Consider the following 24,043-nt stretch of genomic DNA (forward strand, 5'->3'; position numbering starts at 1 on the left):
TATCTACCTCTGAGAAGCTCTCAAACCTCTGGAGGAAGCCTCATCTCCCCAGCTGTAGCCCAAAAGCTACTCACAACCAAACACAAAAACAAGCTCTGAGTAAGTAAAACATGCTCTTGCTTAAAATACAATTAGATGCAAAACTGTGAACAGAACAGCATCTTGCTTTAATAATGAGAAAAAGGACAGCCCTAAGACAGAAATAGCAAATGAAATGAAATTAGGTCTTCTGCCAGTTTGCAAACAACTCCCTAACTGGGAGGCTTCCACGGCAACTCTGAGGCAGGACTGGAAGGTTCAGAACCTCAAGTCCACCACAGGAGGTTTCCTCACACAGTGTACAAGAGGTGATCTCCCAGTTCAAACCTCCTTTCCCTTTATTAACTCATTACCCATGAAACAACACAGCCTCTCTTCCTCCAAGCACAGAGAGAAGATGCAGCTCTTAAAATTTTATTTTATTTTCCGACCTGCTGGGTCTGGGAGTATTTTCAGAACCGAGTCTCTCTTTCCTTTAAGTTCTTACCATGGGAAAGAGGCAAGACAGAATTCTGGGAACAGCTGACAACAGAGCTTGGGACTCTCCAAACAGCACCTGAACGACCTTTGCTCTCAGGAGTAGAAATTCTAAATTTTCTTACATACAAGTACTTGAAGTTCTTGGCCTTTACTATTTTTAGAATGTTCTTTGAGGCTGCAACATGCTACTTTTGCACAAAAGCTCTAGATCCATGGTAAAACCGGCTCTAAAGAGGCTCAGCATTGACTCCTCTCCAACATAAACCTTCCTCCTGGAAGTCACTGCCTGAGATTAATGCACAGAGTGACTTCTAAGAAACCCCTTGTGAATGAATGCTCCAGAGCTAAAATCAGACCGTGCAAATCCACCCAGCACCACCTCACCACGGAACCAGTGAAAACAAAGCACTTACCCAGGTCTGTAAGACGTTTGGGTGACCTGCTGGAGAACTCCGAGGACCGGGACCGGCGCCGGTCGGGGGATCTGCTGTAGCGCCTTCTCCCCGAGGAGCGCGAGCGCCGCAGCCGGATCGGGGACCTGCTGGAGCTCCGTCTCCTCCCCCTGGACCGCGACCGCCTCTGGCGCAGAGGGGTCCGACTCCTGCTCCGCAATCGGAGCGATATCCTACGGTCTCTGGAGTCGGATCTCCTCCTTCTCCTGTCTGTGGACCTCGATCTGTTTCGCTGAGACCTCTTGCGCCTGTCTCTGGACAAGGAACGCCGCCTTCGTGACGCCGACCTCGACCTGCTTCTCCTTCTGTGCCTGGAGCGCGACAAGGAGCTGGACCGAGATCTGGACGCTCTTCTCCGCGTGGCTGACCTGGAGCGATTCCGTCTGGAGCGCGAGTCTGTGTCGTATCTCTTGGACCTGCGCTGGGAGGACCTGGAGCGCCGGCTTCTGGACCTGCGTGACGACTCTTTGTCTGCTGCTTTCTCCACAGACTTGGACTGGCTCCTCTGGCGAGCAGCGGACCTGGAGCGTCTCCGCCTGGACCTGCGGGAGGACTCCTTGTCCGCTGTTTTCTCCACAGATGTTGACTGGCTCCTCTGGCGAGCCGTGGACCTGGAGCGTCTCCGTCTGTACCTCCGCACGGACTCTTTGTCGGCTGTTTTCTCCACAGATGTGGATCGACTCTTTTGGCGAGCAGGAGACTTTGAGTGTCTGCTTACAGATCTCTGTGGAGACTCTTTGTCGGATGCTTTATCAACAGATTTGGATCTGGATTTTTCACGCTCGGAAGACTCAGAACGTCTGCTTTCAGGGACAAAGGAAGAGTCTTGTTCCTCTGACTGCTCAAGAGGCATGGAATCCTGCTTTTCCTCATCTGCCAAAGAGGGTTCTGCATCCTCTCCCTCCTCTTCACCACTGGAAGACTCTGACTCATGCTCATCTGACGATGAGGACTCTCTTTGTTCAGCTGTCAGGGAGGGCTCTGCATCCTCTCCTTCTTCTTCCGCAGTGGTAGACCTCGATTCAGCCCCATCAGGGGATGCGGAACGTCTGTGCTCAGCTGTCAGAGGTTCCACATCCTCAGCTTCTTCACCGGCAGTAGACCTTGACTCTTGCTCGTCTGATGAGGTGGAATCTCTTTGTTCAGCTGCCGAGGAAGGTTCCACATCCTCTGCATCTTCACCAGCAGTAGACCTCGACTCCTGTTCATCTGAAGACGTGGAGTGTCTACGCTCAGCTGTCAAAGAGAGCTCCTGGTCCTCTGCTTCCTCACCAACGGTTGACCTTGACTCACGTCCGTCAGGAGACACAGAGCGATGTTCAGCTGTCACATCCTCTGCTTCTTCATCAGCTGAAGACCTCGACTCACGGTCATCAGAAGATGTGGAGTGTCTACGCTCAGCTGTCAAGGAGGGCTCCCCATCTTCTACATCCTCCCCAGCAGCAGACCTTGACTCACGGTCATCAGAGGATATGGAATCTCTTCTTTCAGCTGCTACGGAGGTCTCTGCATCCTCTGCTTCTTCTCCAGTGGTTGACCTTGACTCATGCTCATCAGAGGACTCAGAGCACCTACGTTCTGTTCTCAAAGGCTGCTCCAGATCCTCTGCTTCTTCACCAACGCTAGATCTTGACTCATGCTCATCAGGGGAAGTGGAACGCCTCTCCAGATCATCCATTTCTTCATCTGCAATAGACTTCTGGTCATGGCCCTCAGGGGACAGGGATTGTCTATGTTCAGAAGTCACAGAGGACTCCAGACCCTCTTCCTCCAGGGGAGACCTTGGCTCGTGACCTTCCTGATAGGAGGATGTGGAGTATCGACGCTCAGATCTCAAAGAGGGCTCCAGATCCCCCGGTTCTTCTCCAGGGCCCACACTGCAGTTATCAGGAGACACTGAGCGCCCTTCAGGCATTGCAGAAGGCATTGCATGATCCATTTTTTCAACAGGGATGGAATTCAAGTCGCTGCCATCAGGGGACATGGAGGCTCTATCGTTCAAAGACTGAAGACCATCTACTTTTTCAACAGTAGTGAATCTCAACTCCTGCCCGTCAGGAGATGGTCCATGTTCATTTTCAGGTGTTGGAGAATGGTCCTGCACATCTGCTTTCTGAAGAGAGGCGAAACTCACCTCCTGGCTCTCGAAAAAGAGATGGTCACGTTCGGCTGTCAAAGCAGAACCCACACCCTCTGTTTCCTCAGCACGCACCAATCTTGACTCGTACTCCTCAGGTGACTGAGCATGTTCAGATGTCACAGAATGTTCCTTGGCTAGAACTCTTTCAGCGGGGCTGGACTGCAGCTCCTGACCTTCAGGAGTCATGGGACATTCACCTTCAGACAAGGACAACTCCTGCCCCTCTGTTTTTCTAGCAACAGCAGGCTGCAACTCGTGGCTATCAGTGGATATTGAACTTTCACTTTCAGATGCTTCATAATGTTCCTCCACTTCTTTTTCAACAAGACTGGATCTCAAATGATGCCTTTTGGGGGATGCCTCGTACTCGTTTTCAGACCGTAAAGAACACTCCTGCACCTCTGGTTTTTCAGCGTAAGCACAGAGCAGCTCCTGCCCCTTGGCAGATGCAGCATATTGGTTGTCTGGGACCAGCACTGGCTCCTGCACTGCTGTGCTTTCAGTGAGGCCAGACTGCAGTATTTGGCCTTGATGGAAGATGGAACATTCACTGCCAGGTGTCAGAGAAGGTTCCTGCACCTCCTTCTCAGCAGGGCTGGCCGTCACCTCCAGGCCCTCAGGAGACTCACCATATTCACTTTCAGGCAGCAGAGAACGCTCCGGCACTTCTGGTTTTCCAGCTAAGAAAGAGGGCAGCCTGTGATCTTCAGAAGACACGGCACTGTCCGGAACCACAGCCTCCTCCTGCATCTCTGCCTTCCCAGGAGAGCTGGACCTCAACTCCTGGCCCACCCAGGACACTGCATGCTCATTTTCAGACACCAGAGCAGGCTGTTGTACCTGTGTCTCTTCAGCAGAGGGTGACTGCAGGTCCCGGCTGTCGATGGACTCCAGACATCTTTCTTCAGGCATCTGATAAAGCCTCCTCAGCTCCGTTTTTTCAGCAGGGGTTGATGTCAACTCCGGGCCATCAAGCCCTATTGTGTACTCATTTTCAGACACTTGAGAAGGCTCCTCAGCTCTTTCAGAAGTGGTGGATGCCAACTCGTGACCATCAGAGGCAACAGAACACCTGCTTTCCCGTATCAGAATGGGCTCCTGCACGTGTACTTCCTCACTGTAGGCAGATCTCAGGTTGTAGCCATCAGGGGATGCCAGCTGTTTCAGCTCAGATGAATTCAGCATTTCTGCTTTCTCTGCAGGGACGGGTCTCAGCTCGTGACTGTCGGGCAACAGCAGAACCTCACCTTCCGACGGCACGGCACTCACTGGAGGCTGGAGTTTTTCAGGCGTGCCCAGTGATTCACAACCATCAGCAGACACGGAGAAGCCACTTTCCAGTGAGAGAGAAGGCTTCTGGATCTCCACTTTTTCAACTGCAGCAGATGTCAATTTATAGCCCTCAGGTAAGATGGAACACCGGAGCTCAGATGCCACTGACAGTTCTGCACTCTCCGTTTGCTCAAAGGAGTTGTACTTTGCTTTGTGGCCATCGTGGCATATGGGAATCCCGCTTTTAGACATCACCAAAGATCCTGCACCATCTATTTTTCCAGTTAGGTATCTCGATTCGTGCATTTCCGGAGATCTGGAGCAGTCGACCTCAAGCACTTGTGGAAGCGTTGGACCGTCCAAAGCTTTGTCAACAGATGATCTGGACTCATGAACTTCAAAAGAAGACACTGAAATGACGTTGGCAGACACCTCAACAGAACCACACACAGACGTCAGGGAAACATCTGGAGTCTTGACTTTTTCAACAGATAAAAATCTTTGTTCATTTCCATGTGGTGACTTGAAGACAGACAATGGATGCTCCTCTACTGGTGCAGCGAAGCTGGATCCTGATCCAGGTCCATCAGGAGACACAAAGTGTCCACCGTCAGAAGCCAGGGAAGGCTCCTGCATCTGGCCTGACTCACAGCCATCAGGGATCACAGGGCGGATCATTTCAGGTGGCAGGAAAGGCCTCTGAGGTTCCACTGCTCCAGGGCTGTCAGCCAGCTGGGAAGACTCACGTTCAGGTACTTGCAGAACCTGTGAGAGCTCTGTGTGTTCACCAGGGATATTCCGTGATTCGTGACCATCAGACAAATTGGAGAGCCCACCTTCGGATGGCAGAGATGATGACTGAATTTGCATGTCTCTTTTAAGTCCTGGAGGAAGCTCTGGACCTTCTACTTCTCTGAGAGGTGCAGTTCTGGACTCATGTTCACGGGATGCAGAGACATGAAATTCTCCTACTGAAGAAGTTTCTAGTCCTCCCCTTTTTTCAACAGATGAGGATCTTGACTGGGATGTGGAGTATGGAAGTTCAGGTAGCAATGAAGACTCCTGGGCTGCTGCTTTTTCAGTTGATCCATTTTCAGGTGTCATAGACAGCTCTGAATCCTGTGTTTTTTCCACAGATGTGGATCTCAATTCCTGGTCATCTGGGGTTTTGGAGGTATCAAATTCAGATGTGGCAGAATGCTGCAGATCTGCTGTTTTTTCAACAGATGAGGATCTTTCCTCAAGGCTCTCTGAAGTTTTGGATAATCCACTTCCAAACGATGGTGGCAGCACTGGGCCGTTTACTCCTTCATCAGACAAAGCTACTGATGTGGGACCATTAGAGGATTTACCTTCACTTCCAACAGCAGACTGAGGAACATCTTTGTCAAGACCTTTGGCTGACTCCTCAAGTTCAGAAGACTCCACATGCTTGCTACTGGACTTTGCTGAGGATAACTTATCTTTTTTTTCTACAGATTTGGACCTTGACTTAACACTGTCAGAGGACTTGGAACGTTTCCGTTTGGATTTTTTTGAAGACTCCTTGCGCTTTTTTTCGACAGACCTAGACCTAGACTTGTAACGTTCAGAAGATTTTGAGCGTCGACGCTTGGATTTTCGTGAGGATTCCTTCTTTTTTTCCACTGATTTGGATCTAGACTTGTAACGGTCGGAGGACTTGGAGCGCTGACGTTTTGACTTCCGCGATGATTGCTTTCGATCCCTTTTTTCTACTGACCTGGACCGAGACTTGTAGCGATCCGAGGACTTTGAGCGCTGACGTTTGGACCTCCGTACAGACGCCTTCCGACCTCTTTTCTCAACAGATCTTGACCTGGATTTTGAACGATCAGAGGAACCAGACCGATGCCTGAACCTCCAGGAATAGTCTTTGCCTCCTCCCTTTTCTGAAGACCTGGATCTAGATTTTGAACGGTCAGAGGACCTGGAATGTCTGCGGCGGGATCGCCAGGAGGACAACCTCTTTTCTGCTGACCTGGACTTGGATCTGTAGCGGTCAGACGACCTGGAACGTCTGCGCCCGGACCTTCGGGAGGACAGCCGCTTCTCCGCTGACCTGGACTTGGATCTGTAGCGGTCAGACGACCTGGAACGTCTCCTCCCGGACCTTCGAGAGGACAGTCGCTTCTCCGCTGACCTGGACTTGGATCTGTAGCGGTCAGAAGACCTGGAACGTCTGCGCCCAGACCTCCGGGAGGACAATCGCTTCTCCGCTGACCGTGACTTCGACCTGTAGCGGTCGGAAGACCTGGAACGTCTGCGCCCGGATCTTCGGGAGGACAATCGCTTCTCCGCTGACCTGGACTTGGATCTGTAGCGGTCAGACGATCTTGAGCGTCTGCGTCTGGACCTTCGGGAGGACAGGCGCTTCTCCACTGACCTGGATTTAGACCTGTAGTGGTCAGACGACCTGGAACGTCTCCGTCTGGACAACCTCTTTTCTGCTGATCTGGATTTAGACCTGTAACGGTCAGATGACCTAGAATGTCTGCGCCTGGACCGCCGGGAAGACAGTCTTCTCTCTCTCTTCTCCACAGATCGGGACCTAGATTTGGAATGCTTTTTTCTGGAAACGGAATAGTTTCTGCTCCTAGAACGTGCTCTTTTAGAGGTCAAACGCCTGGAAGTGGAACGTGACCTTGACTTTTTCTTCCGCTTCCTAGACCTGGACTGAGACTTGGAACGGCTCCTTTTCTGTTTCTTTGAATCATGTTTTTTCTCACTGGTTCTATGACTACTTTTTTCAATAACATTCTCAAGCCTCATGAGAGTCTCTTTCATTCGTGCTGCCACATCAGGCTGCACATCGGATGTTTCCGAGTCTCTTTTCTCTGAGTCTTCTTCAGGAGTTGCTTCTTTGACATCCTCAGCCTCTGGAGTGTCTTCCAACTGGCCTTCCTCTATAAGATCTGTACCTGCTTCTGCATCAGTCTCAGGTACTGGAGCTGCTTCCAAATCTTTTGTCTCTGCCTCCAACCCTACAGTTGCTTCTGCATCTTTCAGCTCTGCATCAGTCCGAGGAGCTGTTTCCAAATCTTGTGTTTCTGCTACAGGAGTCCCTGCTGAAACTTTTTCTTCTGCTGCATGTGAAGAACTAAAAACTGTTTCTGCTACTAAAGGCTCAGATGCTTGAGTCTGCTCTGCATCTTCCTTCTCAATCACCATATCCTCCGCCTGTTGACTCTGTACTCCTTCTACATATTGTACCTCGGCTGTCACTTCATGTTCCAGTGTGGTTTCCAGGCCTTTCATATCCCCTGGTTTTGGAACTGCTTCACAAGATTTTATTTCAGAAGCACCCAAGGTTTCTGGAGCCTCTTCTGAACTCTTCCATTCTGCAGCAGGTTTTGCTTCTAGACCTACTTGAAGATCTTGTTGCTTTTCAGCATGCAAGTATTCTGGAACAGCTGCTGAAGCATCACCCATGGGTACCTCAGGCTCTTCACATGTTTCAGAACCTTTCACCTCTACTGTTGCAGACTCCTTTGTGGTCTCTAACCACCTCATTCCTCCAGCTTCTGATGCTGGCTCCAAATATTTTGCTTTCTCCACTTCTGAGAGCTCATTTCCTTGGGTGCTGGTCCTCCTTCCTGCAATTTCATGCTCTACAGCAGATCCCTGAGTTTGCATATCTGCCAATTCTGTCAGTACTCCTGATGCCATACTGTGTTCTTCCACTCTGGGCAAAGACTCCAGTACTGCTGCAGAATGACCTACTATTTGATCTTGAACAGATTTTGAACTGATTTCTGAAGTTTGCACAGTTTCTAGGACTGCTTCTCTGCTCCTTGCCTCTGCTTCTGGAACGTGTTCCGAATCCTTTCTCTTCCTCAGCACCTCAGTTTGTGAGGGTCTCGTGTGTGTCATGATCTGCGACTGTGCGATGATGGAACTCTCTGTCTGGCTTGCATGGAGAGGTTCTCTTTCTGCTGCAGCTTGCCATGGCATCACCCCTGCTGATGCCTCAGCCTCTCTAACTGGTTCCACGCTTTCACGTGCAACCACAGGTTCAGGAGTCCTTTCTAAGGCAGGAAGTCCTGGACTTGCAACAGTCCCACAATGCACAGCTTCTTCTGAAGCTTTCACACCTTCTGCTTGTAAGGACACTGAAGCTGTTGTAAAAGTTTTTGCTTCCACCACAGCCACTGGTCTCAGGACTCCTCCCGGACCTTGTGTGTTTTCCTTCTGCAAAGACAGGGAAGGTGCCAAACCTCTCACATGTGATTCACTCTCAGGTCTTGATTCTCTCAGCAATGAAGTACCTTCTGAATCCTTTGCTCGTGGACTTCTAAAGCCCTCTGCCATCTGGACTTCTGGAGCTGTTTGGGGAACAAAGGTCTGTAAAACCGCTGCAGGTTCTGAAGTTGCTCCTAATTCTTTTACCTCTGCAACCACGTTCATACCTGTCAATCCTGATGGAAGTGCAGATCCCTGCATTCTGTCCACACTCCTTGTATCTGTCAAGACTCCATGTTGTAGAAACATTCCTGATGCACCCGGTGCTGTTGCAGAACCAGTGGTACCTTCCACACTTCTGCCTTGCAGACTTTCGTGAGCTGCTCTGACATCTTTTGCTACAACACCCACAGGTACCATGGTTGTTTCTAAAGCTTTCACACTTCCCATAGCTGGTTCTGCATCCTTCACTTTTGTAACAGCTCCTGGTTCTGGAGGTGTTTTGGCACTTATTTCCACGTGGGTCACAGGGGTGGCTGCAGATATTGTCAAAGGATGTTGCAAAGGTACACTTGCTTTCACAACACTGGAAGCCTCCAGAGGGCTGCCCTGTGTCATGTTCAAACACCCAGATACAACTGAGGGCTGCAGGGATGGCTCCGAAGTTATGCTCGCACCCCGCAGTTCTGAAGGTCCCTCCACACTTCTCACACTTCCCATGTGCAGAGATTTTTCAGTTGTTTCTGGAATTTTTACTTCCTGCCCAGCCACAGCCATGTGAGTTACTGTCACAGCACTCGGATGTGCCCAATTTGCAGATGCAGGGGTTGTTGTCACACCACTTGCCAAGGACATGGATTCTGAAGCTGTTTCCAAGCCCTGTGCTGCCCTCTGAGACACGGACTGATGAGATGCTTCTGAGTAAGTCAACACCTCCATGGTCTCAGGCTCCAGAGCTGCGGCCGAAGCTTTTATTTCCCCAATGCCTTGAGATTTCAGAGTGACTTCTGTACCTCCCAGTGCTTCTACAGAATCTTTCTGAATCTCCGATTTACTGTCAATTCCAGATGGGATGCTGGACCAAGTATTATTTCCAGTACCAACAACACTGGCATTAATAGCTACAGGATAAATATTTTCATGGGACTGCTGAATTTGTTCTTCGCTAGTGCAAATTCTAGTTTGAGCTATACTAGTATTTTCTGGGATATTAGACTGGATGCTTTCTAAATTAAATGGAGGATTTGCTGCACACAAAGTCCCCTCCCCACTTCCAAGATTTTCTGCAGATTGCTGAGAATCAGTCACTGAATGAGAAACAAGTCCTAAAGCTTGATTATCAAGCCCCTCAGGTGGTTTGGAGCACAGTTGTGGCTGCACGTGGCCAGCCAGGTTTGCATCTGCAAACACTCCATGCTGTACATTCAGTTGGGAGCTGGACTGCTCTGGCACCAAGTGAGGGGCCGGCTGCACGCCTGCAGGCTCTCCGGGACGTGCACTCAACTTGGATTCCTTTGGTTGCTTTTTATGCTTCTTCTCTTTCTTCCTTTTCTTCTTCTTTTTCTTCTTCTTCTTGCTTTTGTGCTTCTTGTTTTTCTTTGCTTTTTTCCTAGGAATTTCATCTTCACCGGTAGAGCTCCTTTTTGTAGACTGAGTACTATTTTTCACAGTATTTTTGTCTACATCTAGAAAAAATGACATTTACCTTGTAAACATTTGTAAGACTGCATATAAAAGTTATTTCAGAGTAGTTGTGAAGTACATGGACAGAGATACAAAACAATTAAACTTGCAAACCATGCCAAATTCACTAAACTACCACACACAAACAGCACACACTCCCTTTCCAGCTTTCTTTCCTTCCTCTCAGAGTTACTTTAAGTAATAAAACAACACTTCTTTCCAAAAATTACCCAAATCTTGTTAGTCAGGACAGGGGTCCAGAGGGAACACAGCTCTTTCCAAGTAGTATCATAGTCATAGATTGGTTTGGGAGGGACCTCACAGCCCAGCCAGTGCCACCCCTGCCATGGCAGGGACACCTTCCCCTGTGCCAGGCTGCTCCAGCCCCAGTGTCCAGCCTGGCCCTGGGCACTGCCAGGGATCCAGGGGCAGCCCCAGCTGCTCTGGGCACCCTGTGCCAGGGCCTGCCCACTCTCATAGGGAAGAATATTCCCCTAATGCATGATCTAACCCTGCTGTATGGCAGTGAAAAGCCATTCCCTTGAAGAAGGGAAGAGAGGATGATTCTGGGAATTACCACCCTGTCAGCCTCACCTCTGAGCTGGGAAGATCATGGAACAGATCCTCCTAGAAGGTCAGCTAAGGCACATGGAGGACCGGGACGTGACTTGCAACAACCAGCATGGCTTCACAAAGGGAAAATCCTGCCTGACCTTCTGTGGTGGACTGGCTACACCAGTGGGTAAGGGAAGAGCTGCAGATGGCATTTATCTGGACTTGTGCAAAGTATGTGACCAGTGCCCCGACAACATTCTTCTCTCCAAACTGGAGTGAAGAATTTGACAGGTGCACTGTCAGGTGCATTAGCAGTTGTTTGGATGGTCACATCCAGGGCACAGTGGTCAAAAGTTCAGATGATGGACATCAGTGACCAGTGGTGTCCCTCAGGAGTCCATACTGAGACCAGTGTTACTTAATAGCTTCATTAATGAATCAGTGTTACTTAATAGCTTCATTAATGACAGAAGGATCAAGGGCACCCTCAGCAGGTTTGCAGGTGACATGAAGCTGCGTGTGCAGGTGACACCTCTAAAGATGTGGCCATCCAGAGGGATCTGGACAAACTCAAGAAGTGCCCCACAGGAATCTGCTGAGGTTTAACAAGGCCAGAGAATGTGCTTGGGTCAGGGCAACCCCTGGCATCAATCCAGGCTGGGGTGAGCAGAGGGAGCAGCCCTGGGAGAGCTGGAGCTGCCCCAGCCCAGAGCCCCCAGCTGGGATCAGGAGAGGGATTGGGATTGTGCCCCTGAGCCCCTCAGGTGATTCCCCAGCTGCAGAGCTGCCCCAGCCCTGGGCCCAGCCCTGGGAGGAGCTGGAGCTGCTGCAGAGAGCCCAGAGGAGGCTCCAGGATGAGCAGAGGGCTGGAGCAGCTCTGCTGGCAGCAAAGGCTGGCACAGCTGGCATTGTTCACCTGCACAGGAAGAACTTCAGGTGACCAAACCATGACCCTCCAGTGCCTGGAAGTATAGTAAAGGTGGTGGAAGACTTCTGGCAAGAGCCTGGAGTGACAGGCCAAGGGACAGTGGGTTCAGAATGAGGGAGAATAGGGTTAAATTAGATCTCAGGAAAAAAGTCTCCTCTGTGAGGGAGGTGAGGCCCTGGCACAGATTACCCAGGGAAGCTGTCCCATCCCTGGAGGTGTTCAAGGCCAGGCTTGATGGGGTTTGGAATAACCCAGGATAGTGGAAGGTGTCCCTGCTCTTGTCAGGGGGTTTGGAATGAGAGAATCTACAAGGTCCTCTTCCAACCCAAACCATTTTATGACTCCCCTCTGTCCTGTCCCTGCCTCCCCTGGAAATTGTCTCTCTCCAGGTTTCCTGGGGCTCCTGCAAGGCCACCCTGAGCTCAGCCCAAAGCTTCTCCTGTGCAGGTGAACAATGCCAGCTGTGCCAGCCTTTGCTGCCAGCAGAGCTGCTCCAGCCCTCTGCTCATCCTGGAGCCTCCTCTGGGCTCTCTGCAGCAGCTCCAGCTCCTCCCAGGGCTGGGGCAGCTCTGCAGCTGGGGAATCACCTGAGGGGCACCGGGGGTGGATGTCCCTGCACCCACACTCAGTGGGGCAGTACATTCTAACAGCAGGCTGGAGATGTGCTTTCAAACCCCCAATAATGCACATGGAAGATAAACAAGAATTCCCATTTCCCAAAGAAATTACCAAAGTGGGGATTTATGCTGCATGACCTGACCAGACCCTCTCCCCTTTTAACCCCTGAGCGAGTCCAGTGTCACTGCTGTGTTAGAAATTCCCTGTGTATTTACTGACCAAGTTACTCACTAGGGTCTAACAAGTTTGGGAAAAGAGCATCTACATCCCCAATCCCAAACCCACTTGAGGTCACTGCAGGCTGGAAGAGCTACTGGGACAGGCACAACTGCAGCTGCAAAGCTGCATGTTCCTCTGAGAACATTGCTTCCAACAGGAAAGTAAAAAAATTCAGATGCCTGTGGGGACAAGCAAATCACTGATGGGGAAGGGAAAGAGGGAGCCTGGGGTTTCCATCATCACCTTTTAATTCTGTACCTCTCTTCCCTCTGGATTTAACCTTTGTTAGGTTCTTGCCCTTCTGGAGCCCTAGTGCCACATTTTCAGGAGAAAGGCACTTCGTTAAAGCCAACTTGCTGGGATTGCTGTGAAATATGAGCTGTATACTTGAGTCTGCTTGAGAGTTCCTTTCAATGATTCTATTTATACAGGTCAGGGCAGGAACACAGACCCTCCAATTCGAGTCTGTGATCCCAAAGCTCACTATTTTCCAGTATCCAAAATCTTGCAAAAGCATCTGGTAATTGCAATACTGTTAAATGAATGTGACTTGGGATTCCACAGCAAGTACAGCAGGTACGTATTTATGGGTAAGCAACTTAGAAATAGTTTTTGCACCAATATTGCTGTGAATGCAATGAGAGAGAACAGTGAAGGAGAGTCAAATTTAGGGACAAAATTAACAGCCCACAGCTGGAGAGCTGCGTTACTCAGTGGGTGAGCAACTGGCCACAGGCTGGGCACCAAGGGTGACAGTGACTGGGGTGACATGGGGCTGACACCAGTAACTAGTGGGGTTCTGCAGTGCTCCATTCTCAGCCCAGTTCTCTTCAGCATCTCCACTAACAACCTGGACACAGGACTCAAAGGGATAATTAGTCTGCTGAGGACACTAAACAGGGAGGAGCTGTTGACCGTCCTGAGGCACAGAAGCCCTGCAGAGAGACCTCAACAAATCAGAGAGATTGGCAATGCCCAAGCACGTGGAGTTTAACAGGGGAAGCGCTGGACTGGGCAAACCTGGCTGTGTGGATGGAGAGCAGATGTGGGAAGGGCCCTTGGGGGTCCTGGTCCGTGGCCAGCTGGAGCTGAGTCAGCAGCGCCCTGGCAGCCAGGAGGGACAGGAAAATGGTGGGGGAGGGCCTGGAGGGGCCCCTGAGCCTGCAGCAGCCTGAGGTCAGAGCTGCCCGGGGCTGCAGCTCCTCCCGAGGGGCAGCGCAGGGACAGCTCCGAGCTCTGCTCTGCGACAGGGACAGCACTGGGGAGCGCCTGGGGCTGGGCCAGGGCAGGGCAGGCTGCAGAGCAGGGCAAGGCTCTTCCCCAGAGGCTGCTGGCACTGCCCAGGCTGCCCAGGCAATGGGCACGGCCCCGAGGCTGCCAGAGCTCCAGGAGCCTTTGGCCAGCGCTGCCAGGGGTGCCCAGGCTGGGCTTGCTGGGCTCTGGGCAGGGCAGGGGTGGCACTGGGGGATCCCTGGGGGTGTCTCCCAGCTCAGGACATTCTGGGATTCTATAAAATGAACTTTTCTCCAAAGATAATTCATTAGATTCAGATAATCAGATAACACCTCTTGTCCAACTCCTTTTCAGAGATGGACAGTGGGAACATTAGCCACAGGTAAGTTTATTAACTTTCAAGATAACATCTCTCACTTCCTTTTTACCACGTGACCTTGCCTCAGTCCTCCACACAAGAACAGAACAAAAAAATAAACAAATAAAAATAAAAATCACATCACAAACAAAACCAACAAAAACCACCAACCAACCAAGAACTGACCCAAACCTCCCCATGTCAGCCTCAAGTGCTGCTCCTACAGCATAAAATAAAAGCTTGAAAATGTTCAAGGCACACAGACCACTGAGCAAAAAGCCCCGGAGTGATCTCAAACTCCTGCAAGCAGAATCTCTGAAATGAACACTTTTTCTGTGCTGCCTCTGGACTGTACTCACCCAGCACACCGCAGTCACCTGTGTTTGAACTCCCAACAATGACAAATGCAGTCATTACAGCTTTCATCACCTCACCCACACTCCACAGTCAGACACTTTACAGCAAGGACCAGTCTCACAAGAGGGGACACTCAGATGTGACTTTTTAGCCTTAAAAAATTGAGTAATTTATTCAAGATCTGAGACTGCCACATCAAAATCCCTTTGCAAGACTGCAATGTAAGTACCTACACTTTAAAACAGCAAATCATCTTTTGGCTGAACAGTTCATCACAGATCTGTTGTGTAATAAATGTTCTTTCAAAATAATCCTGAAATCCAACCCAAAGCACAAACTGCTTCCATCGGCATCAGCTTTGGTACTAAGAACTGTTCGGTGCCCCTGGAGTAGATATATATATAAAATAATTCAGAATTTATGGACACATACATGCATACATATGGAAAATATTCATCTGTTTCAGTCCTGGGAAGAAAAAACTCCAACTCCTTCCCATACCAATGCTTACATACAACCAGCTCGATTTTTAAATGATGTATTTCTCTGGCCACCTCTGGATGTAAAATCACAGTAAAGGAAATACTTAACCACACTTAACTCACAGCTTGCCAGAGGAGCAGCTCCAGGAAGCACATTTTCATCTCTATAAATCTGATTCCATTTTAGGCACGCTCACAACCTTCTTACCAAGAACAGGTTTGCCAGAGGGAGTTTTATTACCTGGGTTGCACTGCAGCTCTGTCCCGAGGGCTCCGGAGAGCACTTCCTCTATTTTCTGCACTATCTGATCACTCTGACAACTCCCAGCAGCTCCAGAGGCTTCGGAAGGCCCGGCCTGCTCAGCTGGGACCGTGTCACCATTGGGCTGGCCTTCCACCGTTGCACTAACCAAAAAAATAATAAAAATAATATTCAATTTAATACAAGCGATTTTAAGCTTTTGGTTTTTTCTTTTTTGGACATGTTTTGCCGTTCACAACGCATTTATCATATCCAGCTCTTCAGAGCAGTGTTCCAGCCTGCTGAAAAAGGCGTGCTCTTAGGGAGAAGTCTGCCTTTGGAATAACTCTTTTATTCAGCCCGGACCCTCCGTGACTGCTGAGGTTGAGACGCAAGGGAAAAAAAAACACATTCTGGAATGTGCCACATCTCCCGTCCCCGTACGGCCTTGCAGGGGTTTCCTCGACAAAATAAATACACGCAACGCGCTCTCTTCCACTTTTCCCTTGATCTTTCCAAGGTTTTCCTTCTTTTACGAGATAAACTCGGCAAATTTAGCCGTAAATCAGACAAACCATAAAAGGGCCTGCCGCGACGGGAGGACAGCACCGAAACCGGGCAGAGAGCGGGTGGGGGCGTCCCTCCACCGTCTTCTCTCGGCCCCCGGGCCGTGTCTCCCTCAGGGCGCCCGCACGGCCGCGACCCCCCCGGCCCCGCCATGTTGCCGCCGACACGACCCTCAGGCCGCGGCCCGTCTCTCTCCGCCCCGCGCCCTTCCCCGCTGCTCCCCACCGCCCCGTTACCCGCCGTGCTGCTGCTGCTGCTCCTCCTGGATCTCCCGGAATTTGCTGACCACAAAGGACCGAAGGATCTGCTCGATATTCGTCGCCATGACACCCCCCCTTCCTTCCTGCCCCGACGCGAGGCCTCCAGCGTCCCACAGTGCACCGCGGCCCCGGGCGCGCGCTGACGTCCCCGCGGTAAGCGCCCGTCGCGATTGGCTGCGTTCGCCGCAAGCCCCGTCGCCATTGGCCGAGGCGGCGTGCGGCTGCGAACGGCCGCTCTAGCGCGGCGCACGGGCCATAGAGCAGCGGCGGGTTCCGGCGGGGGGGGGAGGAAGGTCTCGTGTCCCCTCAGCCGCCGCCGCCATGTTGTGGCGCTCCCGCCGCCCCCCCCGCGCTCCGCGCCCGCCGCCGCCGCCACCGGCAAAGCCGCCCCGAGCGTGTCCCCGTCCCCCAGTGAAAGCATTAAACCAATCCCCGGCGCTCCGCGCCCACGCCGCCGCCTCGCGCAGACCCCTTCCCCACGCAGACACACCGCCCCGCCGCCGCCGCCGCTCGCGGCCCCTCTCGCGCCCCGTACGCCGCGTCCGAGCCCCCGCGGCCCCGCGGAAGGCTGGAAAAGGCGCCGCGGCCGCCACGACCGCCGGCCCCGTCCCCCCCGCGCTCCCGCACGCCCTTCCCCGGCGCCGCTGGAGTCCCCGCGGCGGCCGCCGCTTACCCGGCCGAGGCCATGGCGGGCTGAGGCGCGGCGCCGGCGGCTGCGATCGGGAGCGATTCCATCGGTGCCCATGGAGCGGGGCCGAGCCCCGCGTGTGCTCCGGGCGGGCGGCGGCTCTCAGGGGGCTCTGCCCGCACGCGGGCGGTGCTGCGGCTGCTGCTGCATCACCGCGGGGCCCTCAGCCCCGGCTCCATGCGAGAGGCGCCCGCCCGCGCTCCCTCCCTCCCCCTCCGCCCGGCAGTGACACGCACATGTGCTCCGGGGGCTGGCAGCGGGGCCGCGAAAATTAAAGGAACAAAGGGGGGAAACCGAAGGGAGGTGGATAAATAAAGTGCGCCTTTTGCCCGCCTGGGAAAGTGGGAGCTTTTCTGGCGGTGATGGAACGCACAGAAATGAGTTTGTCCAGAGTACAGCCACCCTGGGGACCCCTTCAGTGCTGCCCATGATGCCTTAATCAAATCAAATTTTAATTATATGGCCGTTCGAATAGGCTGTAAAACCGAATAGTCCTACGGCTGGAAGACTCTCCCCACACACAGTTTCTGTAGTAGTAACTTAGGGGAGTTCGTTGACCTGAAATAAATTTAAAATACCTCCAAACCTGACCTGGTGAGTGGCATCCTTAATCATGGTAATTACTAAATGGTTTTTAAGGTCCCTTCAAACCCAAGCCATCCTGGGATTCTATGAAAACCCAAGTAAAACTGTTTTAATTACTGCTGGGGTCTAAAAATTTTCACTGTCAATATTGTTTAATAATCACTTGCAAGACCCCTTAAAATCAGCATCATCCTTCACTATGTCCTGCTGATCTGCCTTAATATTGACTTTGGAGAAAAAAAAATTAATCAGTGACTTGAATCAATTTACTTATTTCTATGTCACAGTTGATTTATTCCATTTAAAATATAAAGTAGTTACAGTTAAGAAGTCCTTTTACCCGTTCATGCCGTGCTCACATTAATGCCTGTTAGATTTAATGGTAGAACACTGTAATTTTTGATATCACAATAAAGGCTGAAAATGTTTCAGTTGAACAATTTCAGATATATTTAGAACCAGCTGATGCAAATAGCCTTGTCTCAACCAGGCATGTCAAAAACATGAAGAAAGGTGCCCCAAAAAAGCCAGAGAAGGACTTTAGTGGGTGCTGCATATTTCCCTCTGACTCCTTACAAACAAAACAAATGTGGTAATTACAAAAAATCCCTTCTCATACACATGAGGATTCACAGCCCTTCAGAAAAACTCCCTCCATCTCTGTTTAGTGAGGAAACTCCCTTTATTTAAACTCTTGTAGTCAGTTTCAGCGTCAAATGGTTTTCAGATTAATTAAATATTTTACTTTCATCTTGTCAACCAGTGATTGGTAACATTAGTAATATAGTAGTATTACATTCGTAATAGTAATTCTGCTACAATCATCAACACTACTTAGAGCATTTATTTGTGCAACTCTTCGCTTTCAAAGCAGGAGTCTGGTCTGGGGTGTGCTTAAATATGCAAAAAATAACATTAAACCTTATTTCCTAAGGTATTTTAGAACAGTGATGTTCTCACATTATAGCTCTTGGAGGAAAACTGTGGATCAAATCTTGTTTTATTAACAGTATTATAGCACAACTGTAATGCTAAATTAGACTAAACGTCGCCCAATACTGTGTGGTTTCGTAAAGAAAAAAGTTCAAATGCGGGACAAACTAAGGATGTGGTATTTCAAGGGATGTAGAGACAAAACCCACCTTTGCACAGCCCTCACAGACCACCACCCTCAGCCTCTGAGGCGATGGATAAAGTAAAAACAACTTTCACATCCCTAAGGTGTTTGAGCCGCCTCTCCCTTTCCCCACCTGCCCTAGATTTTGGGTATTTCAGTGCGAAAGGAAACTCCGTCGAAACCCTGCTCTGGGGTTTCCGCTCGTCCTGCCCCCGCCGTGCTCTCTTGGTAGTTCCGGAGCATTTCTTCTTCCAGGCTTGAATATCCTCTGGAGCACCGGAGGTGAGTTACCGGTCCGCGCTGGAAGCGCTGGAAGGGTCCGCGGCTCCCTCGCGTGTGTGGCTGCCGGTGTTGCTCCCGGCAGTGTCCCGGTGTCCCGGCTGCCCGTGGACCCGCGCTGCCCGCGCCGGGCTGGGGACGCGGGGGGCGGCCGTGTGCGCCCGTGCCCGCGCCGCAAAATGGCGGGACATTCACGGGGCATCCCCTCTCTTCAGGGCAAATTCACTCACGGGGCATCTCCTCTCTTCAGGGCAAATTCCCTCACGGCTTGGTCCTCACTGCACCCCCCCTTATGGCATCTCGGTCATGGCTTGGCGCTCACAGCAGAGCCCCCACAGCAGTACCCTCAGGGCATGGCCCTCACGGCATCCCCCTCATGGCAAATGCCCTCACGGCACCCCCCTCACGGCACCCCCCTCACAGCATCCCTGTCATGGCTTAGCCCTCATGGCAGTCCCCTCATGGCTTGGTGCTCACAGCAGAGCCCCCACAGCAATACCCTCAGGGCATGGCCCTCACGGCATCCCCCTCATGGCAAATGCCCTCACGGCACCCCCCTCATGGTATCCCACTCATGGTATCCCACTCATGGCAGTCCCCTCATGGCTTGGCGCTCAGAGCAGAGCCCCCACAGCAGTACCCTCAGGGCATGGCTCTCACGGCATCCCCCTCATGGCAAATCCTCTCCTGGCATGGCACTCACGGCATGGAATCCCCATCACGGAATCCCCATCACGGCTTGGCCCGGTGAGAAATGCTACTCACTTTCAAAAATTGTAAAGGTTTATTAAAACTTTATCAAAATACAACAAAAGGCTGGATAGAGAGAATATTACGGGGCAGGGAGCAAAGGATTATTTCCCGCCTGTGCTTTGAACCCTATGGCCCCTCCCAAAGTTCTGCCAATCGAGTTCTTCTTTGCTGTCCAGTGGTGGAGATAATATCCTTAAATCTGGATTGGAGGCCAGCTGTTGCCAAAGCAACAATGCCACCCTCCCAAATGTCCCAAACCCAGACCACCCCCTGATAACAACGCAAGGGGGGTAAAACATAACTATAAATACAAAAAACTTCTCCAAACGTATATATACATGATACTTACATTTGAATGGTGAGAGCCAACCCTGGCATTACCCATCTATCGCAGCCCCCATAGCGATCCCATTACGGCCTGGCCTTCACGGCAAAAGTGGTGAAATATTTACTTGAAGTAAATATTAAACTTCAAACGTCTTTGGACTTTGATTCACTTGAATTCTTTCCCTGCTGTTTGTAAAGCTGGGGGTTTACCAACTTTTTAAGCATTTTTAAAAATTTATCCAGTAGCTGTTGGAATTAATGAGCATAGTTAATACTTGTGCCACTGTTTTGGGTATATATCTGAAAGGATAACGCAGAAAGTGTGTTTCAAAGCTTTTCTCCTCCCTCGTCATGGAGGGAGGAGAAACATGGAACCCTTCCAGCATCCTACATTGCTTGAGGTGTCAAATTTAGTACTATGGGGGCGGTTGTAAAAGTTTATGATCCTGTTTATTTTTAGCACCAAAACTTGAGGGAATGTTTTGCCTAGAAAAATACCAAATCCAGGTGTTTGGAGGATCATAGCTGGACACAAGGGGCCTGTCTGGCAGAGCTTCAGCTTGGGCCATGAAAGACACATATAATAATGACTTTTTTCTTTTATTTTGTTTTCTGCACCACACGGAATGGCAGGAGGTGAAACGAGATGATCTTTAAGTTCCCTTCTACCCCAAACCTTTCATGATTCTATATGGCCAGGTGAGAGCCAGGAATTTATCCTAAATAAAACACATGACTTAAAAAAGATTATTTGATGCAAAGCTCTAACTAAAAATCATAATTGCCACCAGATTCTGGAGGCCTCCAAGCTACTTAAGCAACTCTTCATGTGTTGGAGTCTGAGTAAGTGAAAAGTTTTCTAAGGCTGTGTTTTTTTCCTTCAGGATGAGCCTAATCCTGCCCCAACCCAAACCTGCAGTTCCCTTCCCTGGCCATTTTGCGGATTTGGTTGCCATGGCTGTTTTTTGTTGTGCCTCAGAGCTGCCTGCACACTTGACACAATGAATTCCCTCTGGAAACTGAGCCAGGCAGGGAAACAATGCAGAGAGAGGTGGATGTCTTCTCTCTGCAGCCCCTGGTTCCCTGGTGTGTCTGTCCTGGGAAGAGGGACGGGCTGGGGCAGGAGGTGGGAATGGGAATGCAAACTTGCAGTGTGTCCTGGTCCCTCCATCCATCCGAGTGACCCAAGGGTGCAGCTACGTTTGCTCCCTCACCCTCCCTGGCTGCCTTGTGCTGCTGCTGCTTCCCTTGTCCTGACTGTGATCCTTCACCCCTCAGGGACTTAGCTCAGCTCACCAAGCTCACTTTGCTGCACTGCTTCCCATCATGACGTCTGCTCTCCAGCGCTGCTTTCCTGATCCAGGTGACCACACTCCCTTGGCACAGGCAGGAGGGAGAGGGAAGGACAGAGAGCCTGCAGGGGGAGAGGTCGGGGTGGAACCAATGGGGAGCTGGCCCACGCAAGGGCACCCCAGCCCCCGTGCACCCGCAGTCGCTGAACCTGCAGCTTGCGCATCCCCAGCCTGAACGGGGGCCAGCAGCTGGCACACATCTCCTGGGAAGGCTGGCTCCAGCTCCCCCGCTGCGTGCCGAGCTCTGGGAGCGCTCAGGGTGGGCAGAGAGACTCAACCCGTGGGGTGGCTCAGAGGGCACAAGAGCTGGGTTCAGCCCACGGGGGTTTGGGGCCACGCAGCCTGGCTGTGGGTGAGTTTGGGAGCTGAGGAAAGGATGGCAAGGTGGATCCTAGGGGGGAATCGAAGTTGAGAGGAGAAAGTTTCAAGTTTGAAGTTGGGAGGAGGAAGTTGCAAGTTTGGGCTTCTCTAATCCCTTCTTTTGATTTTTTTATCCCATAACAACTCTATGAAAAAACCCCTGAAACTCATAAACAGCACAGTTTCTGCTAGGCTTAGAAACACACAGCCCTCAGTGGGATGGGAACTGCACAGCCTTGCCTTTTCTATCTCCTGTGAGAATTGTTTTTCTTCTCCTGCCTGACTGCAAGAGGAAAAATGAACCTTGTCCTTTAGTCCAAAGCCAAGGGATGAGAGCTCCTCTCCAGCGCTGGAAGCTGTGGATTTGAGCCCTCACAGTGACACTGGGCTTGGGTCTGTAGTGTTTGGGAAAGACTCAGCTCTAAGAAGAGTAGGAGTTCATGGCCTCCCAGGGTGGTCTGGCTTGGAAGGGACCTCAGAGCTCATCCAGTTCCAGCTCCTTGCTCTGTTGAGGGACGCCCTCCACTAGACCAGGTTGCTCCAAGCCCTCTCCAACCTTGCTCTGAATTAAGACTCTGGGCAAAGACCATGTCTTTGATCTAAAATAACTTGGATGCCTGCATGAGTTTTCCTGAATCCCAGTGTTGGCAAACAAAGATACAGAGGAGCACAGAGGAAACCAACAACACTGGAGCTTAATTTAAAAAAAAGCACACTGTGTGAAGGAGTGAGCTTTGCTGTTTGTGCTGGAGTGCAGAGATCTGATTGTAGTTGCACCTTTCCTGTAGTTTGAAGTGAGCTGATAAGGCACTGCCTTATTAAAATACTCTGCCCAGGTGAGATTGAATATTTAGGTGTCTTGCGTCACACTTGAGAATAAATTGCTTAAGGAGCTTATGTTTTCTTACAGAGTCCTGTTCCTAAAGCAGACAAGGAGCTGAGTGTAACCCCCAGGTGTGTGCACAGGGTGAGTTTGGGAAGGTCAGTGGCTCCTGTCCCTGGGAAGGGACAGAGGAAGGGACAGCACCTGAGCAGCCTCATGTCACTGCTGCCTGTGTTTGGAGCCTCCCCGTGCCCTGTGCAGGAATCGGGGTGGGGAGGGCTCTCAGGACTGTGGGGTTTGCCTCCCTCACTGGATTTTCTCTGCTCCACAGGCCCTGCTCGTGAGGAAGAGTTCCCTGGTCTGTTGGTGAGCCCCAGCTGCCTTCCTGCAGTGAGGATCAAGGTCTCTGAGTTGATGCTCCTGCCTGCTGACTTTGTGCTGGCATCCTCGAGGATAAGCTCTGAGAATCTCCTTGTCTCCATCCACTCTGTCCTTGCCTCCTCTCCTCCTGGACACACGCAGTGATTAACTCGTTTCTTCTTCTTCTTCTTCTTTCCTCTTCTTACTTCATATAAGGATCTAACAACAGACCCTCTTCTGAAATGCCCCTTATCTTCATTTTAAAGCATCTTTTAAAGAAGCATCTCTTCCTTTACCAAAGCAGACAATGGGTGCAGAAGGTAATGACTGTTAAGGATTTCACACGTTGCTTCCAAAGATCCTGGGGGTGTGATAATCCTCACAGAGTCAAAATCCACCTTGTGAAGGACTTTAGTTCTTTAGAGAACAAATTTCTGACTACTGCATTAGTGACAAAAATAAAAAGGAACGTTGCCTTCATTTTTAAAGTGAGGTCCTGTTGGGCAGCAGAGGGGCCTCCATGAATCTTTGAGTGTCAGGTACAATAAAACCGAGGCTGCCATGGCTACATCTGAGCCTCCTAAACTGGCAGTGCTAAAACAAGTTATTCTCAAGCCATGTTCCTAAATAAAAGTTGCTAGGATACCATAGTGGGATGCACAAGTAACACTGAGCGTCAAAACAAATGTGTGAAACCTAATCTTCACTCACATTTTGATATAAAATGATCGAATATTATTTGATTATAGAAGACATGGCTTGTTCTGTTTACTGCTCCCACAGAAAGCTTTGTCCTGTAAGTGATGAATTCTTTCATCTTACAGTAGTGCCAGAATGTGTTACTTCAGGGAAGAGAAGGAGGTGACTCCAGGAGTGAGTTGCCATCATGGTGAGTCCCATGAGGTGGCCGCAGTGTCACTGGGTCCTCAGGCTGTGCTGATCAGCAGCGTGGGCTTAGTGGAGTGTGAATTTCATAAGGGCCTTAAGGTGAAGCAGGGCAGGGCTGGATGGGATCTTGGCAATGAGGAATTGTTCCCTGGCAGGGTGGGCAGAGCCTGGCACAGGGTGCCCAGAGCAGCTGGGGCTGCCCCTGGATCCCTGGCAGTGCCAAGGCCAGGCTGGACACTGGAGCTGGAGCAGCCTGGGGCAGGGGAAGGTGTCCCTGCCACGGCAGGGGTGGGATGGGATGAGATTTAAGATCTCTCCCAACCCAAAGCATTCCATGATAATTTGCATCATACCCCTTGTTTATTATGCTGCTGATTGCACAAACTAATTTTTATTTATTGCAAAAGTGCAGATCCTGATTTTTAGA

The 24,043-nt window shown here is 50.8% G+C and overlaps 1 protein-coding gene and 1 long non-coding RNA gene across 6 annotated transcripts in view; one reads left to right on the top strand and one right to left on the bottom strand.

Moving 5' to 3' along the window:
• Window positions 1-16,990, bottom strand: part of SON (SON DNA and RNA binding protein) — a 37,850-nt gene extending 20,860 nt beyond the window's left edge. Inside the window, exons 1-4 of one of the 5 annotated variants that reach the window (XM_038126718.1) lie at window positions 16,061-16,402; window positions 15,258-15,421; window positions 8,811-10,268; window positions 933-8,726 (exon numbers count right to left, since the gene is read on the bottom strand). In XM_038126718.1, the coding sequence (XP_037982646.1) occupies window positions 933-8,726; window positions 8,811-10,268; window positions 15,258-15,421; window positions 16,061-16,149 (9,505 nt within the window). In that variant the 5' untranslated portion in view covers window positions 16,150-16,402. Of the gene's footprint in view, window positions 1-932; window positions 10,269-15,257; window positions 15,422-16,060; window positions 16,403-16,757 lie in introns of those variants that run through there. The other 4 variants (XM_038126727.1, XM_038126708.1, XM_038126699.1 and 1 more) reach the window with 4 other exon arrangements.
• Window positions 16,991-18,338: 1,348 nt separating this feature from the next.
• LOC119696881 lies at window positions 18,339-23,818 on the top strand. Its single transcript, XR_005255683.1, has 5 exons — window positions 18,339-18,756; window positions 21,112-21,196; window positions 22,456-22,512; window positions 22,700-22,770; window positions 23,553-23,818. It is a non-coding gene; the product is annotated as an uncharacterized LOC119696881 (long non-coding RNA).
• The last annotated feature ends 225 nt before the right edge of the window (window positions 23,819-24,043 follow it).

The sequence above is a fragment of the Motacilla alba genome, chromosome 1, assembly GCF_015832195.1.
Source record: "Motacilla alba alba isolate MOTALB_02 chromosome 1, Motacilla_alba_V1.0_pri, whole genome shotgun sequence".
NCBI classification, from domain to species: domain Eukaryota; kingdom Metazoa; phylum Chordata; class Aves; order Passeriformes; family Motacillidae; genus Motacilla; species Motacilla alba.